This window comes from Carettochelys insculpta, chromosome 7 (genome assembly GCF_033958435.1).
Source record: "Carettochelys insculpta isolate YL-2023 chromosome 7, ASM3395843v1, whole genome shotgun sequence".
In the NCBI taxonomy this organism is placed as follows: Eukaryota; Metazoa; Chordata; order Testudines; family Carettochelyidae; genus Carettochelys; species Carettochelys insculpta.
In genome coordinates, this window is record NC_134143.1 from 21,075,296 (window position 1) to 21,097,289 (window position 21,994).

A 21,994-nucleotide genomic window follows, 5' to 3' on the forward strand; every position below is an offset into this window, starting at 1 on the left:
TATAAAACCAAGGAAGAAAAGTATGTTATTTGTCAAATATTCCACTTAAGCTTGAAACATCATGACATTGTCTTGATAACTCCAGGAAGAGTAGAATGGGTTGCCATATGCAAAAATCAGACTTCAGATCCTAAGCAGGCTCCATGAATTGCTGCATGGGAAGGAGTATTCTATATTCTGAACTAAGAACCATGGCTGATTAAAATGAAGAGATGGATTTCATATGAAGCATTTCAGAGAAGAAATGGGAAGATTCTTGCAAAACTCCAGCCCTCAACAGAAAAAAATATTTTGTCACCAACAGAAGCATATTCTAAAGAGATTACTTCTATTTATGTGACTTCCTTTTATTTCACTAAAAATGTGTTTTAGTTGCAGCAACCAAAAAAAAAATAGTGAAGATTTGGAAGAAATATTTTTTATTCAATCAGTTCTTTTTCCAGAAAACAATTCCCCTTTTGTCTACAGAAAAAAGCACTGTCAGAGTGAGAAACATTAGAAATTGTTAGAGACAATGGTGATGGTCATCTGAATAAAACCATATTTTAAGATTTCTATTAATTTAGGAACTCTATTTTTGCAGTGCACAGTACACCCATTCTTCAGAAAGTACTAAATATTCCTATAATATTGTTATATATTACAATATAATATAATAATTATAATATAATATATTATAATAAAATATAATAACATTCCTGAAATTTTAGTGGATATTAAGAATTTTAGAAAAAAGGTTTAGGTTAATTTCTTTTTTTTCTTTTTTTTTTTTAAAAGAGAAGGTCTTACATTAATAAAATGTTTCCCCACAAAGGTTCTGTGATATAATGGAGGTAGTGTTTCACAAATTAAGCATACATTTTGAATACTTAACTTTGGTTTACATATGCACTAATGCATTCTATTACAAGAAGAAACTCCATTAATTCCCCAGCCCTTTTGTTATAAATAAGCACTCAATCTCTATTCACTTCTAAGGCAAAATTACTTCAGTCTCAATTCATTATACAGGGGGCAAAAACCCACCCAAAACCAAACAAGGGTAGGGTCTATTTAAAGGCTGATACAAGTTACTAATCCAAGGAAGAACATATGAGAAGCACATTAAATATTATTTGGAATTATAACACAGAATAGTCCAATTCACCAGTTATATAGAACATATTTAAACTAATTTTAAAATAAATAAAGGGACAGGAAAGCTGTAAAACTTAAATGCAGGAGATTTCTGTAATTCAATTTGCATGTAAACATTTCATTCACATAAAAAAGCACTCGGGTAGCCACGTTAGTCTGCAGCTTCACAAACAACAAGAAATTCTATGGCACTTTAGAGACTAACAAATTTATTAGGTCATGAGCTTCCGTGGGTGAAACCCATTTCTTTAGATGAAAAATGGAGAAGAAAAAGGAGTGGGTTTTACCCACAAAAGTTTATGACCTAATAAATTTGTTCGTCTCTAATGGTATGTCTACACAGCAAAGTTATTTCAGAATAATGGCCAAAATAACTTTGCCAGCATCTACACAGAAAAACTGCTATTTTGAAATACTTTCAAAAGATCAGGCTGCTTATCTCAAATTCTGTAAACTTTATTCTACGAGGAATAGCACCTATTCTGAAATAGGGGCTGTACAGACAGGGAACAGGGGCTATTTCAAAATAAGCTATCATGTTTCCAAGGGCTCTAATCTGAAACAGGCTCTACAGTATGTGGACACTATTTTAAAATAACTGAGTGCTATTTCGACATGCATTTGGTGTGTAAACATGCTATTTCATAATAAGCTATTCCAGAATCTCACTTCTGGAATAGCTTACTGAGAAATAACTCTGCTGGGTAGAAATAGCCTAATGTGCCACAGGACTGCTGTTATATGTTAATGTACAGTAAGCTATACTCAAAGCAACTTGCATGGGTCACATTCTACTCTGGACCTTTTTGAACAACACCTATTGACATCAATGAGATCGTGGTGTGTATATTCAGGATATGATGTGGTTCCACTAGTTTGCAACGTGGAAGTGGAAGTGTTCAAGTCAAAAGTATAACTGAGTGAAGTAAAAGAGGAACTTTTCTGGCCCAGTTTTTGGAGTACTTTTAGATATCATTTTACATCTGAATACCTCCAAATGTCTTTTTAAAAACACACAAATGCTTCTGACTTGACATGGAGCTAGTCATGAGAGAAAATTGGTATTTTTACATGTTTGAAGAAATGATTTTCTCATATGAAGTTTTAAGAGTAGAAAACATGATGTGCCCATGGGGTATGTTATCAGAAAAATGTTAACACCACTAGATATGATACTGCAGATATAATTAAGATACATATAAAATGATTGTGCATGCAACTATATCTTCACGTTTAGTGCAGTAACTGCACAGCCACAAACAGGTATTCGTACAAGTTTGTTATGGGGTTGCACATTCACATAATGTGAGAACCTTCAATTAAGCACCCTAATTTGAATCTTTGATAGCTTATACAGCCTTACTGGAATGTCTGGTTACACACTTGCATTCTAAGCATCGTCCTGGCCAGGCGACCAAATGCCTTACATCATCTTGCTGGGATACTCGTTTAGGGGGTTTATTTTAAATACAAACCAGCTCTCTTATAAGTCCCTTGGGAGGGAAGGGGGTGGCGTTGGCATGGGGGGGCGGTAGGGAGCTTGGAGGGAGAAGGGAAGGTAGAAGAGACTGGGGAAAAAAAATGAAAAAAAGTGCATTGCCCCAAGATTAGAGCTGAGATTTTGGAACTACACAAGCCAGTGAATTCAAAGTTGGTTTCCTGGAAACCATTATTTTGACACCTAGTGTGAGTATCTATATCTGTCTAACTGCTGCTATGTGCAAACAGAGAGAACGGCAGTTAGCAGCATATGGAACACACACAATTTTTTGACTGCTAACTAAGTTGCTGACTGCCAAGTTCTCACATATTAGAAAAACAAAGTGGGCGAGGTAAAAATCTTTTATTGGACCAACTTCTGTTGATGCAAGACAAGTTCTGAGCCATGGAGAGCTCTTCTTCAAGTCTGGGAAAAGTACTCTGTTTGGCTCAGAAATCCTATCTTTCTCACTAACAGAAGATGGCCCCGTACAAGTTCTTACTTCATCCTCTTTGCGCTTTCTAATATTCTGGAACTGACCTGGCTACAACTAAACTACGTACTCACACATGCACAAAGTGTTAAAGCGAGTGTGAGAGAAAATCTGCACATGTGCATGACAGCACCTTAAATAATAATTCAGTATATTTCATATGCTGTATCTCAGAGCAAAGCTACAGTTCCTGTGGGAACGAGTATTTTCAAATCCTTGACTTCCTTTTTTTCAGAACCTTCACCATAATCCTGTACTGCCATGTTTTTCCATGTACTATACATTATTTATGTATTTGCAGGTCAGACTAAATGGCATTTTTCACAGCATTCAAAAGAAATTAACGATTAAGAGGATATACTTTTTTCTGTAACTCTTCTAAAGTAGCAGAAAAGTGTTTTAAGTTTCTCCAGCTTCCGTGGCGACCGTCCTTCAAACAATCTGAATAAAGAGAAATACATAAAAGTGATTTAATTAATTTCAAGAACAAATGTAATAATTAAGCTGTTTAATAACAATGATCTGACTGGATTTTTAAAGTAATACAGATAACTTCAAGAGGCTTCTCTAGATGTTTAAGAAAAGTGTCAAACTCATTTAATTTGAAAGGAACATGGAAAACAAGTGATTTTTCTGTTGAAAGAGGGATGAAAACCAGAAGTTAGGCTATATCTACACTAAGAAATAAAGTCAAATCTATTAAAATCAACTTTACATGACTAGATTTTATAAAGCTGATGGTAAGCATCCACACGTTTAGAAAGTCGACAGTGTGTTCCCATTACCTTTCCTAATGGCGACTGTGTCAGCAATGCATTGTGGGTACCTATCCCACTCTTCCTGCACCCCTGTTGCATTCTGGGTTTTTGTGGTGCAAGAGGCTGTAGGTGTCTGATGCCATTATCCCAGAGTGCATTGCTCTCACCCCCCGCTCCCTTTGAAAACAAACAGCCAAATGCATTTTTGCACCACTTTCCTACAGCCTGCCCCAGCAGATGCCATTACAAAGCTAGCAAGCCAGTCCCGAGAAACGTAACATGCAGAAATAAAAATCTGAAAAGCTTCAAATTGGAGCTATTGAAAAGGATTTTTTTGGTATTGTTGAAATGCTTAATTTTGATAGTGTGATTTCATTTGACCCGGCAGTCACATGGGGGGTGGGGAGGGTGCACCCACAGAGCCCGGCAGCCAGGCTGTGGTGGGACAGTCACATGGTTGGGATGGTATGCCGCATGGTGTGGACAGCGGCCAGAGAGCATGGGCTGAATCCTACTTCCTGCTTACCCAGAGAACAGTGGAGGGGAAAGTGATGGTCAGAATGGACACATTGGGAGCACTGAGGGATACTTCTGGAGGTCAATAAAATTGAATTAAATAATGCTGTGTCTATGTGAGCATTAAGTTTACCTTGTAAATTTGAATTTGGTGTTACTCGTCATGAAAACACTGGAGTGGAAAAGTCCACTTTAAGAGCCCTTAAAATCAACCTAATGATTTTTCTAGTGAAGACAGACACGTTATAGAATGAACCTAACATCTTTAAAAGCAATGTGATGCTTTAGTGCAGACAAAGTCTTAGTTACAAAATTTTCTCTTTACATATTAGTTGTACTAACACCTGCTAGTTAAAAGCCACATTGTTTGCATAAAGCCCAAATAGTTTAGTTTTAAGCAGATGAAGCAGACTGACCAGGAAAAATCCAGACAAACAACCAAGTGTCAGATTCCACGGCTGTTGCATAGCTTCTCCACAGCCACTGTTCCAATCTATAAGCTTGAAAGCACAATGGTAAGGATCCATCCACATGGTGTGCAGATAAACAGCCCTCACAGGCCTGCCTTCAGTGTTGTATTCACTGGCTGGACTACTCAGGTTCAGAGCAGAGACCTTTTCAGGAGCACCGTGGGGGCATGAGGCATATATGCATGCAGGGGTAAAACTAAAATTTCTTGCAGGTAATTTTGTATTGCAAACCCCTGGCCCACAGGCTGGGGGAGAAGGGGTGATATGACATTACCCGTAAGAAATTTAAGTGTGTGGTGCAGTGTGGAGGTTCAGGAGGATAGGTGTGCAGAAGTCAGGGTTGGGAGTGTGAGTAGAGGCTCAGGGCAGAGGGTCGGTGTGTGGGATGGAGCAGGAGTCAGGTTTGCAGGGGCGGAGAGGGGAGGCTCAGGGAAGAGTTAGGGTGTGTGTGGAAGAGTGCAGGAGTCAGAACAGAGGGCTGGTGAGTGTATAGGGGACTCGGTGGGGATGGCAGGCAGAGACACTGCTCACTCCTGGCTTTCCCTGTCCCCATTGGAGTGAGAGCAAAGTGTACAGCTTGCCTGTCCTCTGCCATCCTCAGCCAGAGCGACAGGCATGCAGCAAAGTGTGCACTTTCCCCTAGCACTTTTTCCTAGACCTGTTTCCATATTTTCCGCAAAGTATGGTCCATTACATTTTCATTTAAATTGCAATAGCACCCAAAACACGCAGACACTGTAAAGCTATGCAGACAGACAGTTCCTGCCTCAAACAGTTTACAGTGTAAGGCACTGATGCTGGAAACTCTTGTTTAATTTTTCTCAGAGAAGTATTCCTCCTTGATTTCAATAGGACTACTCAGGTGAGAAAAGTTACATGTTTGCTTGCAGGACTGGGTCCTAAAAGGACAAAAAGCAGAGGGCGAAAAGGCATACAAAACACAAACACAATGGTCAGTGTGACAAAGGGCTTATGTTTGTTTCACTAGTTCTCTTTCACACTATTTGGTCTGTGAAATACAGATTGTCTGCATCTATTCCTCAGCCTAGCTGTGATTTGTTCCTTCAAAATGCAATATAATATGCACAAACTATCATCAAAATGCTCCAGCAATGATGAGTTTATAACAGCTGTTAATAGGACAGCTGTGTCTATGCCATATATGAAAATAAATAGAAAAAGTTATCAACTGCCTAACTAGCTATTCATGACTCACTTGCTCCCAAACCTGGTTTAACCGCCAAAAATCCCACTCCCATCTCACTCCTCAAATGTCCCCTTCTACTACCATGGAACACAAAAAGGACTGAAGTAAACTTCTCTATTTGCGGTGGGAAGAGGGGGAAAAGACTTGCTGGGCCATGGGCAAGGTGTGGGGGTGGCGGGAAGAGGAGGGCTGGCTGGCTCCGTGTCCTCAGAATGAGGTGGGTTTGGGGTCTGCCACACCTCAGTGCTGCCCAAAACACATTGGACTGTGCACCAAGGCAGCCCTCAGAGCTGACCAGAACATGCTGTGTAATACTTAGGTGGCAACTTGAAGGGCCTGGGACTCCAGCTGCTGCTACAGCCACGGTAAGAGCAGCAGTGGCCAGGACACGCAGGCCCTTTTGCATTGCTGGGTGCCAGGGCTGTCACCACCTCCACTCTTCTGCCAGTCAGCAGACCTGCTTATTTGTTTCTGGCAACCAGAATCGGCTACTTCGATGTTTGTTTCCCTAATACTAACTAAAAATTGGCACCAAGGACAGTATTTGTTCCACAGAAAATCTTGGAAAGCATTTGTCAGGCAACAATCGCATCCCAACAAGACTAAGTACTCCACTTTGTAAAAAGGCAGCTCTGAACCCACCTCATACTCACCTTAAAATTAATTCAGAAAGTGGCACACCCAACACATATCTAATATTTTAAATTAGAGATCAATGAACTTACCAAAATATCTTAAATGACCATAAACTTGGGAATTTTCTTTTTTTGAGAATTGAAAAAAATGAAGTTTCCAATACAGCATTTTACAACAGGAGCCACATGGGTGACCCAGGAGGTTACGTGGCATCCTGCTAAAGTCCATTTGATTCCACACAAACACAGTGGTCTACTCAAGATTCAACTGCAGGACCGGAGTCAATAAAGCACACACTTTGTCTCTTGCAATCACAATGCAGAATTTAAAAGCAGCATGAATCATGGAGTTTACCTTCTTTTCTCCAAGCTCAGGGCTGACACGTATTGGTTGGAAAGCGTGGGAGAAGTTTACACTTGTCACTCTTGAGGTGCTTGTTAATTTCAAAATTTTTTCATGAACTTAATGCTCATTAAAGGAGCCATCCCGGCAATCATGAAAACTGCATTCTAGCCACAGAATTGCTACAGCAAAGATAGCAGGAATGTAAGCTTATCTATGCTACTCCAGCAATACTTTGAATTTTAGAGATCACCTCTAGGATGAAAAATTCAGTCATTTGCTACATCTATTCTAGGGATGAGCACACTTTTTACATCAGGCCCCACTTTTCATCCCTGCAATTAGCAGCCCACCCCAAACCTGTCTAATGTAGTCCAAACTAATGGAAATTTCAGTTATCTTAGTATGGAAAAAACCCTTTTGTTGTGCGTAAGAAAAACGAGTATGTAGAATGTAAACACTTTATTCATGAGTATATAAATGTGAATACACATACAAAAAACAGTAATATATTTCCACATTTTTAATGAGATGGATGAGCCTGAGACCCAGCAGCTGATCATGCTCTGCCCCCCTTACGAAATGTCATGCCCCCTGAGCAGTGCCACCCCCATCACTTTATGAACCCCGGCCCATTCCAGGCTTGGTCTCTCTGGGGAGATTGCCAGTAAGATACCCTTTAGAGTCTTATTTATAGGTATTTTGTAATGTCAGAGAAAGAAATCTGTTCTCAGGGAATTGCAGCTGAAATGACTAACTCATTACATACTGGCTGCCCAGACTAGCAGATATTAAAGAGGGTTTGTTTTTGTTTTGTTTCTGAATCTCAACTGGCACCAGGAACCAAGAGGTGAAAAGCTGCAAATCCAATACTCTTGGCCTTCCAACTCCTTCAGACAAAACTGAATTTTATCTAGTTACACTTCAGTGTTGTTAGGAAAGAAAACAATCTGAGAAAGCAATCAATCTAACTGATCTACATATACTCCTTTCCCACACCCAATGCTGTGAACCCGTGGAGATAGGATATCGTCCTTGACTATGATAAAGGCGTCCTGGCTTCAAATCATGCTATAGACAGCAGTTTACGCCTGTCTGATGAGTTCCAACTAGAACAAAACCAGTCACGTGCTAATGTGGTTTCATTGGACCCTTATTCTAATATAGTGAACCCCAACTGGGGCGTGCTTACAGTTCACTCGCTTGTGAATGTAGCACACATGGCCAACAGTTGTTGGTACAATTATTTGGACAAGCGATCAGTCCCACTGATCTACATATACTCCTTTCCCACAACCAATGCTGTGAACCCATGGAGATGTGGTATCGTCCTTGACTATGATGAAGGCGTCCCAGGTTCGAATCACGCTACAGACAGCGGTTGATGCACGTATGATGAGTTCCAATAAGAATGAAACCGGTCACTTGCTAACGTGGTTTCATTGGAACCTTACTCTAAAAGAAAATAACGTAACATTACCTTTTCAGAAATTGCATTGCTGGGGAAAGACAACACCAGCTACCTTTTCTTCAGGATAAAAAAACAAAACCAAAAACAAGAAGAATCTCTACTTGAAGTTAGCTAGAGGGCTGCAACTGACATATAGAAATCCATTTATGAAAATTTAAGTAATTAAAAAAAAATCCCTACTTTTAGCTATAAAGTAAATTCACTTGTTCAGTGTTAACCAAAATACTATTTTTACTGCCTCATCTAGCTTCCAATGACCTGCACTTGTATTACTTAATTTGGGGTCCTATAAAATGACATGGCATTGTTATTGGTCACACATAATGCAATTTGTCTGGGGGGAAGAACACAGGGGGCTTTGGAAGCAATGTGCCTTAAGTAATAAGTTCACTAAAAGATGTCTGGTACGGTAGAACCCATTGGGACTTAAGATCCCATTTTCAAAAACTATTCTGAAAGTACAGCAAAATGGGCTAGGAACGGGAATGCAAAGTGACAATATTATTCATCTGTTTCCATGTACCGCAATGAAAACCCTGCTTTAAAAGCAAAAAGCTTTACGTGAATTTGACCTTCTAGTATTGAAATGGATTAGATTTTTTCATGTTTAGAAAAGACAACTTGTATAAGAACTACGTGAAGAGGGAGTATTCATCAAGAACAGATTAATTTCCCACTAAATTCAGTTTTAAAAAAAAAATAAAAATGGGGAGAAGGAAAGATTAGTCTTTAGCCCTAGTTTCACTAATCTGAGTCAGGGAGGGGGAAGACTGTAAACAAGGACTTCAGGAAAACAATTTTACTTGTATATCTGATTTTACAATAGCATTATTGCAACAAGGTGACCATCTGTCTCATTTTTACTGGGACAACCCCTTATTTAAGCTGTTTTTCAGGCGTCCTGAATTTTTTTTTAAAAAATGGGCAAACTGTCCTGTATTTTGCAGGGCTCCTGTTTCCCAGTGTCCTATACCTTGGAACGGCAGCTCCTGCTGCAGGGGAGCTCCTCCGGGGGCAGTTGCCCCACTTCCCCGCACTCCACAGCAGCAGCCCTCGCTGCCAGGGAGCTTTCCCACAGGGCAGCTACCTGGTTTCCTTGGTAGCGCAGGCCCAGGGGACGCAGCTCCTGCCGCAAGGGACTCCTGCCATGAGGTGGCTGCTGCATTACGTGGTCCCTCCTGCTGGGAAGTTGCAAAGCCCCTATTCTCAGCACCCCTGTGCCAAAAGGTTGCAGAGCCCCTATTGTCTGCTTCCCCTCACTGGGTAACTGCAGAGCCCCCACCCCTGGTGCCTCACTGTGGGGCAGCAGCCCACACCACCGAGGAGCCTTGACATGAGACAGCTATCCCCTAGCCCCACCCCAGAGGCCAGTGACTTGTTTTTGCCATAGGGCAATGTGGTCCCTCTACATTGCAGGCACTAATGAAGTACAGCGCTCACAGAGCTAAGGAGCAAGCTGAATCAGCAAATTAAATAAAAATAAATTAGGCTATCTGTTAAAGCTTTTTCCTCTTAAAAAACATTACTTGTACTTTTTAATGTTTGTGCCCTTTATCTGAGACAGTTTACACACAACATTCATACATTATCACTACACACAACACTACATTCATCATACATTCAAACATTCATACACTAGCCTTCTGCCTCTTCAAAATCAATTGAAATAACGCTTAGATTGCAAACACATTTGTTAATCTCAACCATATGTTCATTGGGTGGCTGTCCACATCACAAAGCCAACAATGATTCAGTGTACAGACAGCCTCTGTGCAGAGAAAGCATTACAATAGCAACGGTCAGTTTTGACCTAATTTTCCCACTGTACTAAATGAGATTGTTATCACTGATTTCAAAGGAGTGGAGTTTAGGCCAATGCAAAGCATCTATTCAAAAGTGGTTTTGGGTGCATTTCTCAAGCATGAATAACTTGCTAATCATTACATGCACCCTTTTGGCCTTAAAATTTATTAATTGATTTCTGATTTCCTTTTCTCAATTCTAGTATGTTTTCATTCTTAAAACAATGGAGAGTTATATTTACAATCAAGTTCATTCATATGAAATATATTTTTTGAAAGTTAGTTTCTAATCTAACCTATGGTTTATATTTCAGATAAAGCCTTTCCCATGGTGGTTAACTGGAAAATAGGATTTCAGAGCAAAAGTTTATTTGATGGACTCTAGGCCAGTGATCCTATACTTACACATAAAGAAAAGCATAAGCCTGACGACAATGCCAAATCCGTGTTCACGCCTTTCAGAATAATTCTGAATTCATTACCATTAGTATTTATTCAGCTCAAAGAATCTCACAAAATGAAGTCTTGGAGTGGCAATTTTATGTAAAGAAAATGAATATGCTAGGATTCATTTCATACTCTCTGTGCAGGTAATTTTTTATTTATTTATTCAGGTCTTTGAGCAATTGTAGCCAGACAGAACCCCTCCTTTTTCTCTACTCCATCTTGCCTTCCCTATGTGCTTCAGAGCACGAAAGCGTTAAAAGGAATAGCCCAGCCCTGAAATGCCTGAGAGTGCAGATGGGCTTATCTTAGCCACGGTATTTGAAGCTCTGGAGCAAAGCTAAGAACAATGGGCTAAATTAACAGACCGGCCTCGGACTGCCCTTGGCTAATTACCATCAGTTGATTCGCCCACAGGGTCCCAGACACAACGAAAATCTTCGGCCCATTAAAAAAACAAATGGGCTCAATTGTCTACCGCACAGGTGTGAACTACACCCTTGAACTCCCTGTAAGAACCAGCATCAGACAGTTTAATTCAATTGAAACCAAGGAAGAAGCCTATGTGACCCAATGGGTATAAAAGAGGGTTCTGGCAGACCCCCTATTTGAGCTCCAATCATCTTTCCTGCCAGACAGGAGGGTGGGGGTCTCCCTAGGTCCCCAGGGATGCCCGACTCCTGGAGAAAAAGGGACAAAGGACTTCTTCCCAAGGGACTGAGAGAAAAACTGGCCAAGCCACGTTGGTAATGCAGGGGTAAGCATAAGACCTGCTAGGTATTGTACTTTTTTATTTCTTTTGCACGCATTTAACAAGTAGAGATCTATGAATTAGAGTGTATGCTAGCTATTTGTAATCAAAGTATAAACCTTGTAACAATTGTAACCACAAGAGCTTAACTCGCTAGGTAAACAAGCAACATTGTAACAGTAAGAGATTAACTTGTTAGATAAATAAACAAAGTAATTGATTAAGTGGGAACCCGACTCCTCCTGTTACTGTGCAAACTGAACACAAAACAAAGAACCCAGCTGCTTTCAGCTGCTCTCAGCCTGGTCACTGGTAGGGTCTGCCATAGACAAGGGCATAAGTGGCATCTCACCTCGCCATCGGCTAACGGCGATTGCTCATGTTGATTCCAAATAGGTAACTAACAAGTAGATATGTGGTGCAAGGGATGGAGATCAGTAAGCTACTAACTGGAGCACTGTGCTACTGAATACAGCATTGTCCCTCCAGCCTCCAAGGTAATGGCAAAATGAAATGTAAATGTATGTACCGAAGAGCATGTTTCTGCTCAGTGACGTCCTGGATGGGTACATGAACTAGGAACCTGGTGGATGAAGCCTCAGCACATGTGGAGTTAACTGAATGGCCAGGGCCTTAAAGTCATAGCAGATTCTAATGCAGGGTGTGATCCAAAAGAAGACCCTCTGAGGGGAGTAGGCAGGACTTTCATTCTGTCTGTGACAGCAATGAAGAGCTGAATGGATTTTCTTGAAGGGTTTAGTCCATTCTATCTAAAAAGCAAGAATACGTTTATTGTGCAGAGAGTGTAGTGAATGTTCCTTATTGGTCACATGTGGTTATTGCATACGACACTGAAGAAAAATGTCCTGTCTGGCATGACATTATGGCACTACCTTAGGTAGGAAAGCTAGGTGCAGTTGCAGCTGCACTTTCTCCTTATTAAAAAAAGCGTAAGGTGGTTCTGATGTCACAGCCTTAAGCTCCAATACCCACCTGGTTGATGTGACCATGTCTAGAAAAACTACCCTCCAAGAAATATGAAGGAGGGAGCAGGTTGCTAATAGTACACCAGGGGAGTGGGGGGGTGTTAATTTAGAAAGCAAGAGTTTAATAATCCCATGGGTGGATTGGATGTCTCACATGAAGGTAGAGCCCATCAAGATCTTTAAAGAAGTAGCCTACCATCCAATTAGTGGACAAGGAACAGCCCGCCAAGTCAGGGTGGAATGCTAAAAGAGCTGCTGAGCACACCTTTATCAATGCTGCTAGGAGGCCCTCGCTGCTTCAGATGAAATAGGTAGTCCAGGATTACTGGAACGAAGACCTCCATTGACAGGATACACTTACGGATAGATTAAACAAAAACCTCTTCCACTTAGCCAGGAAGGTAGCTGAGGCAGAAAGCTTCCTGATAATGAATAGGACTTCTCTAACCACATCTGAATGGTAGTGTCCATGACTTTAGCCACAAAGCTTTGAGATCATGAGGTGAAAGGACTTTATTTTGGGGGTACAGGAGTCAATCATGATCAAATCCGAAATCAGGGCAGAAGCATTAGTGCGTCTAGCAACATGCTGAAATAATGCTGCCGGGGCCAAGTCGGAGCTACAAGAATTATGATGCCATCTCCTCATGGATCTGGAGAAGGACCTTGAAGATGAATGGGAACACATATAGCAGTGCAGCCTTCCACTGAAGAATCAAAGCATCTACCAATGAACCTGGCTATGATTGAGGAAGGAGCAGAACTGCTAGCACTTCCTGTTCTGGCATACTGAAAACAGGTCTAACCTGGGGAGACCTCCATCTTCAGAAGATATAGCTGACACTGGCCAAGTGCAGGAACCAAAAGGAACTGCTGATTTGGTCGGCCAACTTGTTCTCAGCCCTGGCAGATGTGAGGCCTCTATGTGTATCTCATGAAGGATGCAAAAGTCCTATGACTTAAGAGCTCCACGAGAGAGGAGAAAAGGAACAAGTATCAACCCACTTCTGTGGTGTTACCTATGAGAAATGAGATACATTGACTCAGTGGTTGGTGCAGAGTGTCTTGCAAGTGACATGTATTGCAGAGCTCCTTGATGTTGATATTTAGTGGAATCTATGCCTGGGACTAAACACCTGGTGTCCTGACAAAAAGCAGTCAAGTAGCACTTTAAAGACTAGCAAAATGGTTTATTAGGTGAGCTTTCGTGGGACAGACCCACTTCTTCACGAAAGCTCACCTAATAAACCATTTTGCTAGTCTTTAAAGTGCTACTTGACTGCTTTTTGTTTTGATAGTGTATAGACTAGCACGGCTTCCTGGTGTCCTGAGGTCACCAAAGTGGAGCCCCAGTCCATTGCCAATGTACCCATGGATCAGAGAGTTGGCTGTGATCTGGAGAAAGAGATGCCTATGCAGATTCTATGCAGGTTGAAACACCACAAGGGGAAGGCAAGAACTTGAGGTGTGAGTATGTCGAATTTATATCAACTAGGTCTGTAAACCTGAGCCAGCCTGCCTGAAGATGGCAGAGCTGGAGCCCGGAATGCTGTATGATGCATATATAGTGTGGCGCAGGGATAAATAACTTCAGATGGTTTCAGGCTCTTGTGGTGGGGAAGGCCATAAAAGTCTCTGATAAGTGCACTCATTGTGAGAAACCAAGATTGTGGAAGAAAAACTCAGGCCAGGAGCAAGTACAACTGGGCTCCTATGAACTCTATCCTCTGAGTGGACAGAGGCTGAGAAAAGCATAACACACCATCCTCACATGGTTCTCCACTTGGGCCTGAGAGCTGCCCTTGGTCAGTCAATCATCCAGGTAGGCAAATACCTGTACATGCCCCTGCACAGGAAGGCTGCCATGACAGCCATGCATTTTGTGAACATGCATTGGGCTGCAGATAGGCTGAAGGGGATGGCTGTGAACTGAAGTGTTGCTTGCCTATAACAAACTGAAGAAACTTCCTGTATGATAAGATTATGATAACAAGGAAGTAGGTGTCTTTGAAATCAAGGGCAGCACATCAGTTGCCCAGATCCAGCAAGATCATCATAGAAGTTAGGGAGATAATACAAAACTCAAAGTTTTCATAAACTGGGTCAGATTCTGAAGCTCTAAAATGTCTGAGCCCACCCTTGGTGTTGGGGTCTAGCATGTTATATGAGTAAAAAACCCTTGCCTCTAAACTTGAGGGACTACCTTTATTATTCATAACTGCTCTTCCAATCCTATATCCTGGAGGATAGGCCATTGAAAACCAGCGTCCCCTGTCCTGGGTGATCTTTTCCAGTTCTGAGAAGGTATATCCCATCTTTTTAGTATATGCCTTCAGGACTCCACCAGGTGTTTCTTGGATGCCCTCTTTTCCTTTTTCTTTGTGGGTTCCAACTTGTGATGTTTGGTGGTTGGTTTTCTAAGGGTATGTCCAATCCATCACCATATTCTCTGACTTCTTCTATGGCAGGAAGTTGGTGAGTCAGTTGCCACAGATCTTGGTTGTTGATGGCATATGGCCAGTGGATTCAGAGGACTTCAGGGAGGCAGTGATCAATAAATGTCTGGATTTTTTTGAAAGTCATCTTTGTTCTCTAAGTTTCTGCTCCATATAGTAGGACTGATTTGACGTCAGAGTTGAATAACCTGATCTTAGTCTGAGTTCTGGTCTGTTTAGAATTCCAGATATTTTTCATGTTCTTGCTTTCCCAATCCTCACTTTCACTTGAGCATTGGTGTCCCCTCTTAATTGATGCTGCTGCCCAGGGGAGTGATTGTATCGCCCGTATAAGTAGTTGTGCATGAGAAAGGTTACTGAAGAGGGACAGAAAGGATGAACGGAAGTGGGAGAAGAGATAAGAATTGAAGGGAATATCCCAGTTTTACTGTGCTTAAAAAACAGCTACCTGTGGTAATCCAGGCCCAAACATGGAAGAAGTGCAATACACGGCTCCCAAACATAGGAGAAAAATCCAGGATTAACTTGTGTGTGTTGCCCCTGGATGCATTTTCAAAAGGTCTTTTTGGGGGCTGGAGACTGTCTCGTTGACCCCTGGCCCTGATTATCAGAAGAGTTCAGGAGTCTCCTCCTGTTCCTACAGCCACCCCTCCTATTATAGTCCTGCCTATGTTGGGAATGGTGGTAGCCAGGTGGTGGCTCTGAGGACTTCCTTTTTGGGGCCCATGTATGTAGGCCTAGAAATTTTAAGGTTGCCCTTATGTCCTTCTGGATAGGAAACCTAGAATCCATCTGCTCATTGAAATGCCCAGAGGAGTGGAAAGACAACTCTGTTGTTGTGTGCTACACCCCTGGTTGAAAGCCAGAATTATTGAGTCACAAGCTCCTGTACGTCACAATGCCCCTCGACATCGTGCACGCCGCTGAATCCACTGAATCTAATGCCACCAATAAGAAGGTTTTGGAAATGATCTTGTCTTCCTCTACAAAAGCCAGGAACTCTGGGCCAGAGTCTCAGAAAAGAGTTATTTGACTTTTGCAAACATGGCTCACAAATTAACATGATAGCAGTTCAGCACCACTTGTTGGTTAGAAATCCTAAGCTGGAGACCCCTGGTTGGCCAAAGAGGTCCAACTTCTTGACCTCCTTTGATTGAGAAGTAGCAACTACAAGAACATGAGGAAATCACTTGCTGAGGCAAGAAAAGGAAGCTTTAACGACAGTCACTGACAATAAAAAGGAACTGAGCAGGAGCAGACCAACAATGGCACAATAACGCACAGCCTAATAACGGTGCCACTCCAAGGGGCACTATAGCCAACCCAACAGATACTGCTAAGGGTAAAACTTTCCAGCAACTGTGCAAGCAATACGCTTACCCCTACTTGTAATCAACATAACAAATCACTCAAAGAAGAATGTCTGTTCATCTGAGGCCCATTAACAACTCTAGAAATTCCCTATCAACACTTCAGGGCCTAAGTCAAAGGCCAGAGAAGTCAGGGGAAAGAGTCCCATTGATTACAGTGGTCTATGAATCAGGACCTAAAGTTTACATTCATCAGCTTACAAAAACACATCCAAATGTAATGTCAGTATGCAGTTCAGTTCATACAGCAAATTAGAAGACTTTCAAATGGCACTGAAGATGACCTGCAAGGAAAAGGGTGGAATATGGGAGGGAAGGAGATATATACCTATTTTTGGTGGGGGGAGTGATGAATGAAGACCTGAAAGTTTTGGGGGTTTAAGTGTTTCATATTTTTAAAAAAATTACATCGGTAGAGGGTTCCTTGACTAAAGAATGAGCTGTATTACAGGTTGCACTTCTCAAATCCAATACCCTCTTGCCCGGCCACATCTGCAGGACCACGGATGCTGCAGAACAAAAGAATACTGGCCGGGTGCTGGTGCAGGAGCCTTGCATGCTGCTAGCAACATGGTCAGAAACTGCCCTCCCACCCTGCCGTGGCAGTGTGGGGACCAGAGCCAGAGCCTCTGCCTGCCCCTTGGCAGCTTAGAGCAGGAGCTTCCCCCTGCCCTGTGGCAGTGGGGCTGACAGCGGGAGCCCCTGCCCCGCAGGGACTGGGGACAGAGTTGGAGCCTCCTGGCATCCCCTCAGGAGCTGGAGGAGGCAGGACTGGCACCCTGTAGCAGCCCTGGGGAGCCCAGGCTGGGGCCAGAGACCCAGAGGAGGGAGGCTGGAACCACACCAGCCCCGAGAACACAGGGCTGTCTGGAGGCAGAAGCTTTGGACCTCCCCTTGTGTGGCAATTCTCTTGTTTGGAACCTGTCAGGTCCTGATCGTGCCGGAAAAGGGAGGTGCAATCAGTGTAACACACAAGCAAGTATGAAATCTTCAGGGGAAAAAATCCTCAAGCAAACTTACAAACAACCTTTTAGGTATTCCCTATAAATTATACAACAGCAGGTCATTTTCATGACAGTCAGAGTATTATCATAGTAATAAAGGGTAAGGGTTTCAAAAGCACATGCTACTGTCCTAGCCAAGCTCCCACTGAAGTTGATGGGAGTTTTATAATGAATTTCAATGGTAGCAGATTTAGAGCTATGACAAATGCTTTTTGAAAATCCTGCCCATAAAATCATGAGAGCTAGGCCTCAAACTACAACTATATCAACATGTATACCCAAATCCTAACACTAAACAGTCTCAACGTACTAGTTGCCAAAAACTGAATTTAAAACTAAATCCACCTACTTTTCTTCCTCCTCCAGTCTAGTCTGCAGAGTGCTGAGAAGGGTGATAAGGTGAACCTTCCACGTATGACAAGCCAAAGGCCCTATTTTCAGAGGTACCAAAATTCACATTTTCTGCTTGACAGAAATCTGAATTTTAGGTGCTCAGGACCCATGTTCCTGATAATCTTTTCCATCCATGTGCAGAATAAACTGTTTTTATGTGCACCAAGGGAAGTGCATGTGCACCACCAGCAGAAACAAAAAGGCCAGCTGTGGGAATCAGCTCAGTGGCATCTGAATCTCTCCTCAGTGGCTGCTCAAGCACACAGCTTACAAGGAACACTGCTCAGAACCAGTGATCCCTGTAAGATGGGCACTTGTGCAGCTGCTCAGGAGATATTCAAATGCCACCCAGCTGACTAGCAGAGCACCAATAGCTAGCTTTTTTTGTTTCTACTGGTGGTGAACATTCACACGTGCCTTGGTGCACATAATTTATTCCACACATGCATGAAAAAATAATCTGCACATGGAACAGTGCTCAGAATCTCAGGAAAAAACATCAAACGTATACACCTCTGTTCTCTGGGGCTATGTCTACACTTGAGCGAGCTGTTAACAGAAGTTTTGTCAGAAGGTATCACAACAAAACTTCTGTTGACAGATTGTGGCCAGAATGCCAAGTGGATCGAAAAAGTGATCTGCTCTATCAACAGAGAGCAGCTGGACTGCCCGGCTGCTCTCTAGGCAGAATGGCCAACCAGAAGCACAGCAGTCAGGGCTGACCAGCGTCCAGGAAGCCCTGCCTGTCGACAGAGGGCCCCCCCCAAGAAAATCCAGACCAGTTTTTTGTCATCAGAATCTGTCAATCCAGGCATTCTGCTTCATGGGGGAGCGGCAGAATGCTGTCAACAGAAATGTCGCCTTCTGTTGATTTACTGTCAACAGAATGCCTTGGAAATGTGGACACTCTGCGGGGTTTGACAACAAAACTCTGTAGTGTAGATATAACCTGAGAAAGTTAATCTAGTCCAGAGCCAAATTTTTCACTGTAAGAGCAGATTTTTTTTCTTAAAACAGGGTATAGGAGATGGACTAAAAATATTTTATCTAAATATTTTCACCATTCCCTACTAAGAAAAAGCCCAAATGACACATGAAAAAAAAAAGTCTCAAGTGCAAATGCATCATATAATTAAGCCTCTCTCATACTCCAACATGGAAACAAAGCATTAATAGAAATTGCCATGGTACTGGGAAAACATTAATAGACATACAGCAACCATGTTGTGTATCAACTGCTTTTATGCAAAAAACAGAAATATCAAGTATTAATTTAATGGTGAGGTCTCATTAACACCTGCACTGGCTTACGTAAACCTTAAAGTGAATTGGTCAATATGAAAGATTATGGAAACACTTTTTTCAAAGTGTAAAATTTTGTAGTTGTAAAGAAGAATGGGTTGAGTTAGGGCATGATGTATGTTAACTGGAAATTTTCTTGAGCTCTGTCTGACAAGATCACAAAAAAAACCAATTCCCTGAGTGCAATGTAAATTTCAATTTGCCAATACAAGAATCCAAGGCAAGAAACCATTAATACAAATTTTAAGAATTCATCCAACTAAACTGCATTATAAATTAAACTCAAAGCATTGCAAGACCCACTTTAAATTGAAGTAATTGATAAATTACTTGCAGCTGCATATTTTCATTCAATAAGGCACTTTTGCTTTGTGCAAGATGTTCTGTCAAACTGCCACACAGCTACTTCCGTTCAGTAGAGAGACAGATGCAAAAAGTTCGCAGAGGGGACACTGAGGCAACCTACAATTTATCTTCAACTTTCCAGCTTCTAAGCAAATGCAGCAATAATGCCCTGTATATAGATATTTAGATATTCTGAGGAATCAAAGGACAGACAGAAGTGAAGGTCAATGATAAAAATAATCAGACTAGTGGGAGCAATATAACAAGACATTCAGTTAATATTAGCAGCCAAACAAAATGTTTTCTTATTTATTCTTCAACTGCTTTCAGCGTTTATGTTTTGAATATAAATCCTATGCTTGATACAGAAGAATAAGAAAAAAAAACAGTAATTATCGTCCAATATATTAGTGTGCCACAAAAATATGCAATATGACTGAGTACGTGGCAGGATAGCAATAGTGGTGAGGAGTATTTAAAATAAACTATTTCAATGTTCTATGGTACGAATATACACGGTTTGTAAATTTACTCCTGCTTAAAATTTTGATTCCACTAAAAAAAAAAATTTAAAATGGCACAAGATTACATGTTTATTGTCTCAATTACTTCTGCATAGAATTTAAAATTTTTACAAGTAAACTTTCCCACATCCCAGCTGTTCTGTCTGAAAACTGCATCTCCAATTCAGGAAAGTGCTTAAGAATGTGCTCGATGGCTTTTCTGAAGACGTCTGTTAGTCTGGTGACATTTTTTGTGGTTCCTTCACCAAGAAGAAAGGAAACAAACTTGGTAACATCCTAGTTAAAAGAGAAAAGGACCTCTCCATCTTACTGCTGCATTACAGGAGTAAACATATATATTCATCAGAAATTCAGGTTCAACATCTCTAGTCCGGCACACTCTCATCCAACATCATCTGTAATCTGGCATGATTTTAGTTTGCCAGATGACCACTTATCAGAGTATAGCCAAGTTTTCTGTGGTCCCATAAAGTTTGTTTACAACCACCAGTCTTGGCTCTCAATGTTCTGTGCTGTTATTTAGCTGTAATCATCTTCTAAGAGCTCAGTAAGCAGTAGAAGTGCTAGTAATGCTGCTAGACAAATACTGACCTCTTCTGCTCTGGCAAATTCTCTCATTTGTCACCAGTCAGGCCCCAAGCGCGCTGGACAAGAGAGGTTGAATCTGTATAAGCAGCTATGACTCAGACATACAGGGATTAGCCTAATTGTGACACAGTTAGTTTCCTAATATATTTTACAAATACTTGATGGGAAAACTACAAGGCAAAAATATTTCGAATACATTAGGTCATCATGTCAGTATCTTAATGTTGTAACATTACACTATTTGCTTCAAAAAATGACAGGGCATGGACTGTGCCAAATGGAAAGAAGATGAACCTTTGAAGCACAGGTTCTGAAATTTATTTCTGTTTCATCAAATCAGAACAAACTCTCATGATTTTGAAACCTGGAATCCAGGGAACTCCATTATTCCTGTAAGTTCCCCGCTCCCCCATAAACACTTGGTCCAAATTCACAGATTAAGGCCACAAAAGATCTTTATGATCATCTATTTTAGTCTGACTTCCTACAAAACAACGGCTTTAGAATTTGACACTAATCTCCACGTCAATATCAAAAATTAATTTGAAGGCATATAACAACAAAATACTTGAACACTATACAATAAACTAATGTAAAGTATATTTTTAGGAAAGATATCCAATATTCATTTACGTGATGCAGGTTCCACCGCAACCCCTGACACAATATATCGAGATAATTATCCTCATGGTTAAAAAAGTCCATCTTATGGCAAGAATGTCTCAAACTTCAAAACACAATATAAAATATCCCATTCACCCAGAAAATGGCACTGACTGTACTTTCTGAGATTTATGTGTATGCAGACATACTGGTTATGGTTCCCAGAACATACTACCTCAACCTGTAAAATTATCAGACAGCGCAATTTAAACTGAGCAGTCAACCTTATTCATCAGGAAAAAAAAAAAAAAAAAAAAAAAAAAATCGATCTCTGCTGATGCAGTTAAACATCAAATCAAATTACTCATGCTATTTCCTGGATTTTAACATGCTCTTACAGTGGATGATGGCATTTACTCCTCTGCAAAGGGGCAGCATATGGGGTACATTACCTCCAAATTCCCACTTAAGCCCTTAAAATAGTTTAAAGGGAGATCTAAAATATAAGCCTTAAACGCAGCTGGCCAGCTGCATAAAGATCCACAAAGAATAAAAAGTATTCACTCTTCTATTTAAAAAAATAGCACAATACACACATTTTTAAGGAAAAATTATTTTGAAAGCACATGCTGACCAAATACTTGAACCCCATATACTAAGCTATTACTTTTTGCAGTCCATCTTATTGGATGGCTCTGCACAGGAGGTAAACTATTATGCTTGTAAGTACTTTGTGAAGACTGATTTATATCTACATAGAGGAACAAGATGGGTGAAGTAATAAGTTTCACTGGACTACCTTCTGTGGGTGAGAGAGACGAGGTCTTGAGCCATACAGATTTCTTCTTCTAGATATTTCAAAAGCTTCTCTCTCTCTCTCACCAACAGTTGATCCAGTAAAACATAATACCTCATC

The 21,994-nt window shown here is 41.2% G+C and overlaps 1 protein-coding gene across 1 annotated transcript in view; it reads right to left on the minus strand.

Moving 5' to 3' along the window:
- Positions 1-21,994, minus strand: part of PARG (poly(ADP-ribose) glycohydrolase) — a 154,896-nt gene that overhangs the window by 51,066 nt on the left and 81,836 nt on the right. The window contains exon 10 of the mRNA XM_075000097.1: positions 3,472-3,551. Within this exon, the coding sequence (XP_074856198.1) occupies positions 3,472-3,551 (80 nt within the window). The remainder of the gene's footprint in view (positions 1-3,471; positions 3,552-21,994) is intronic.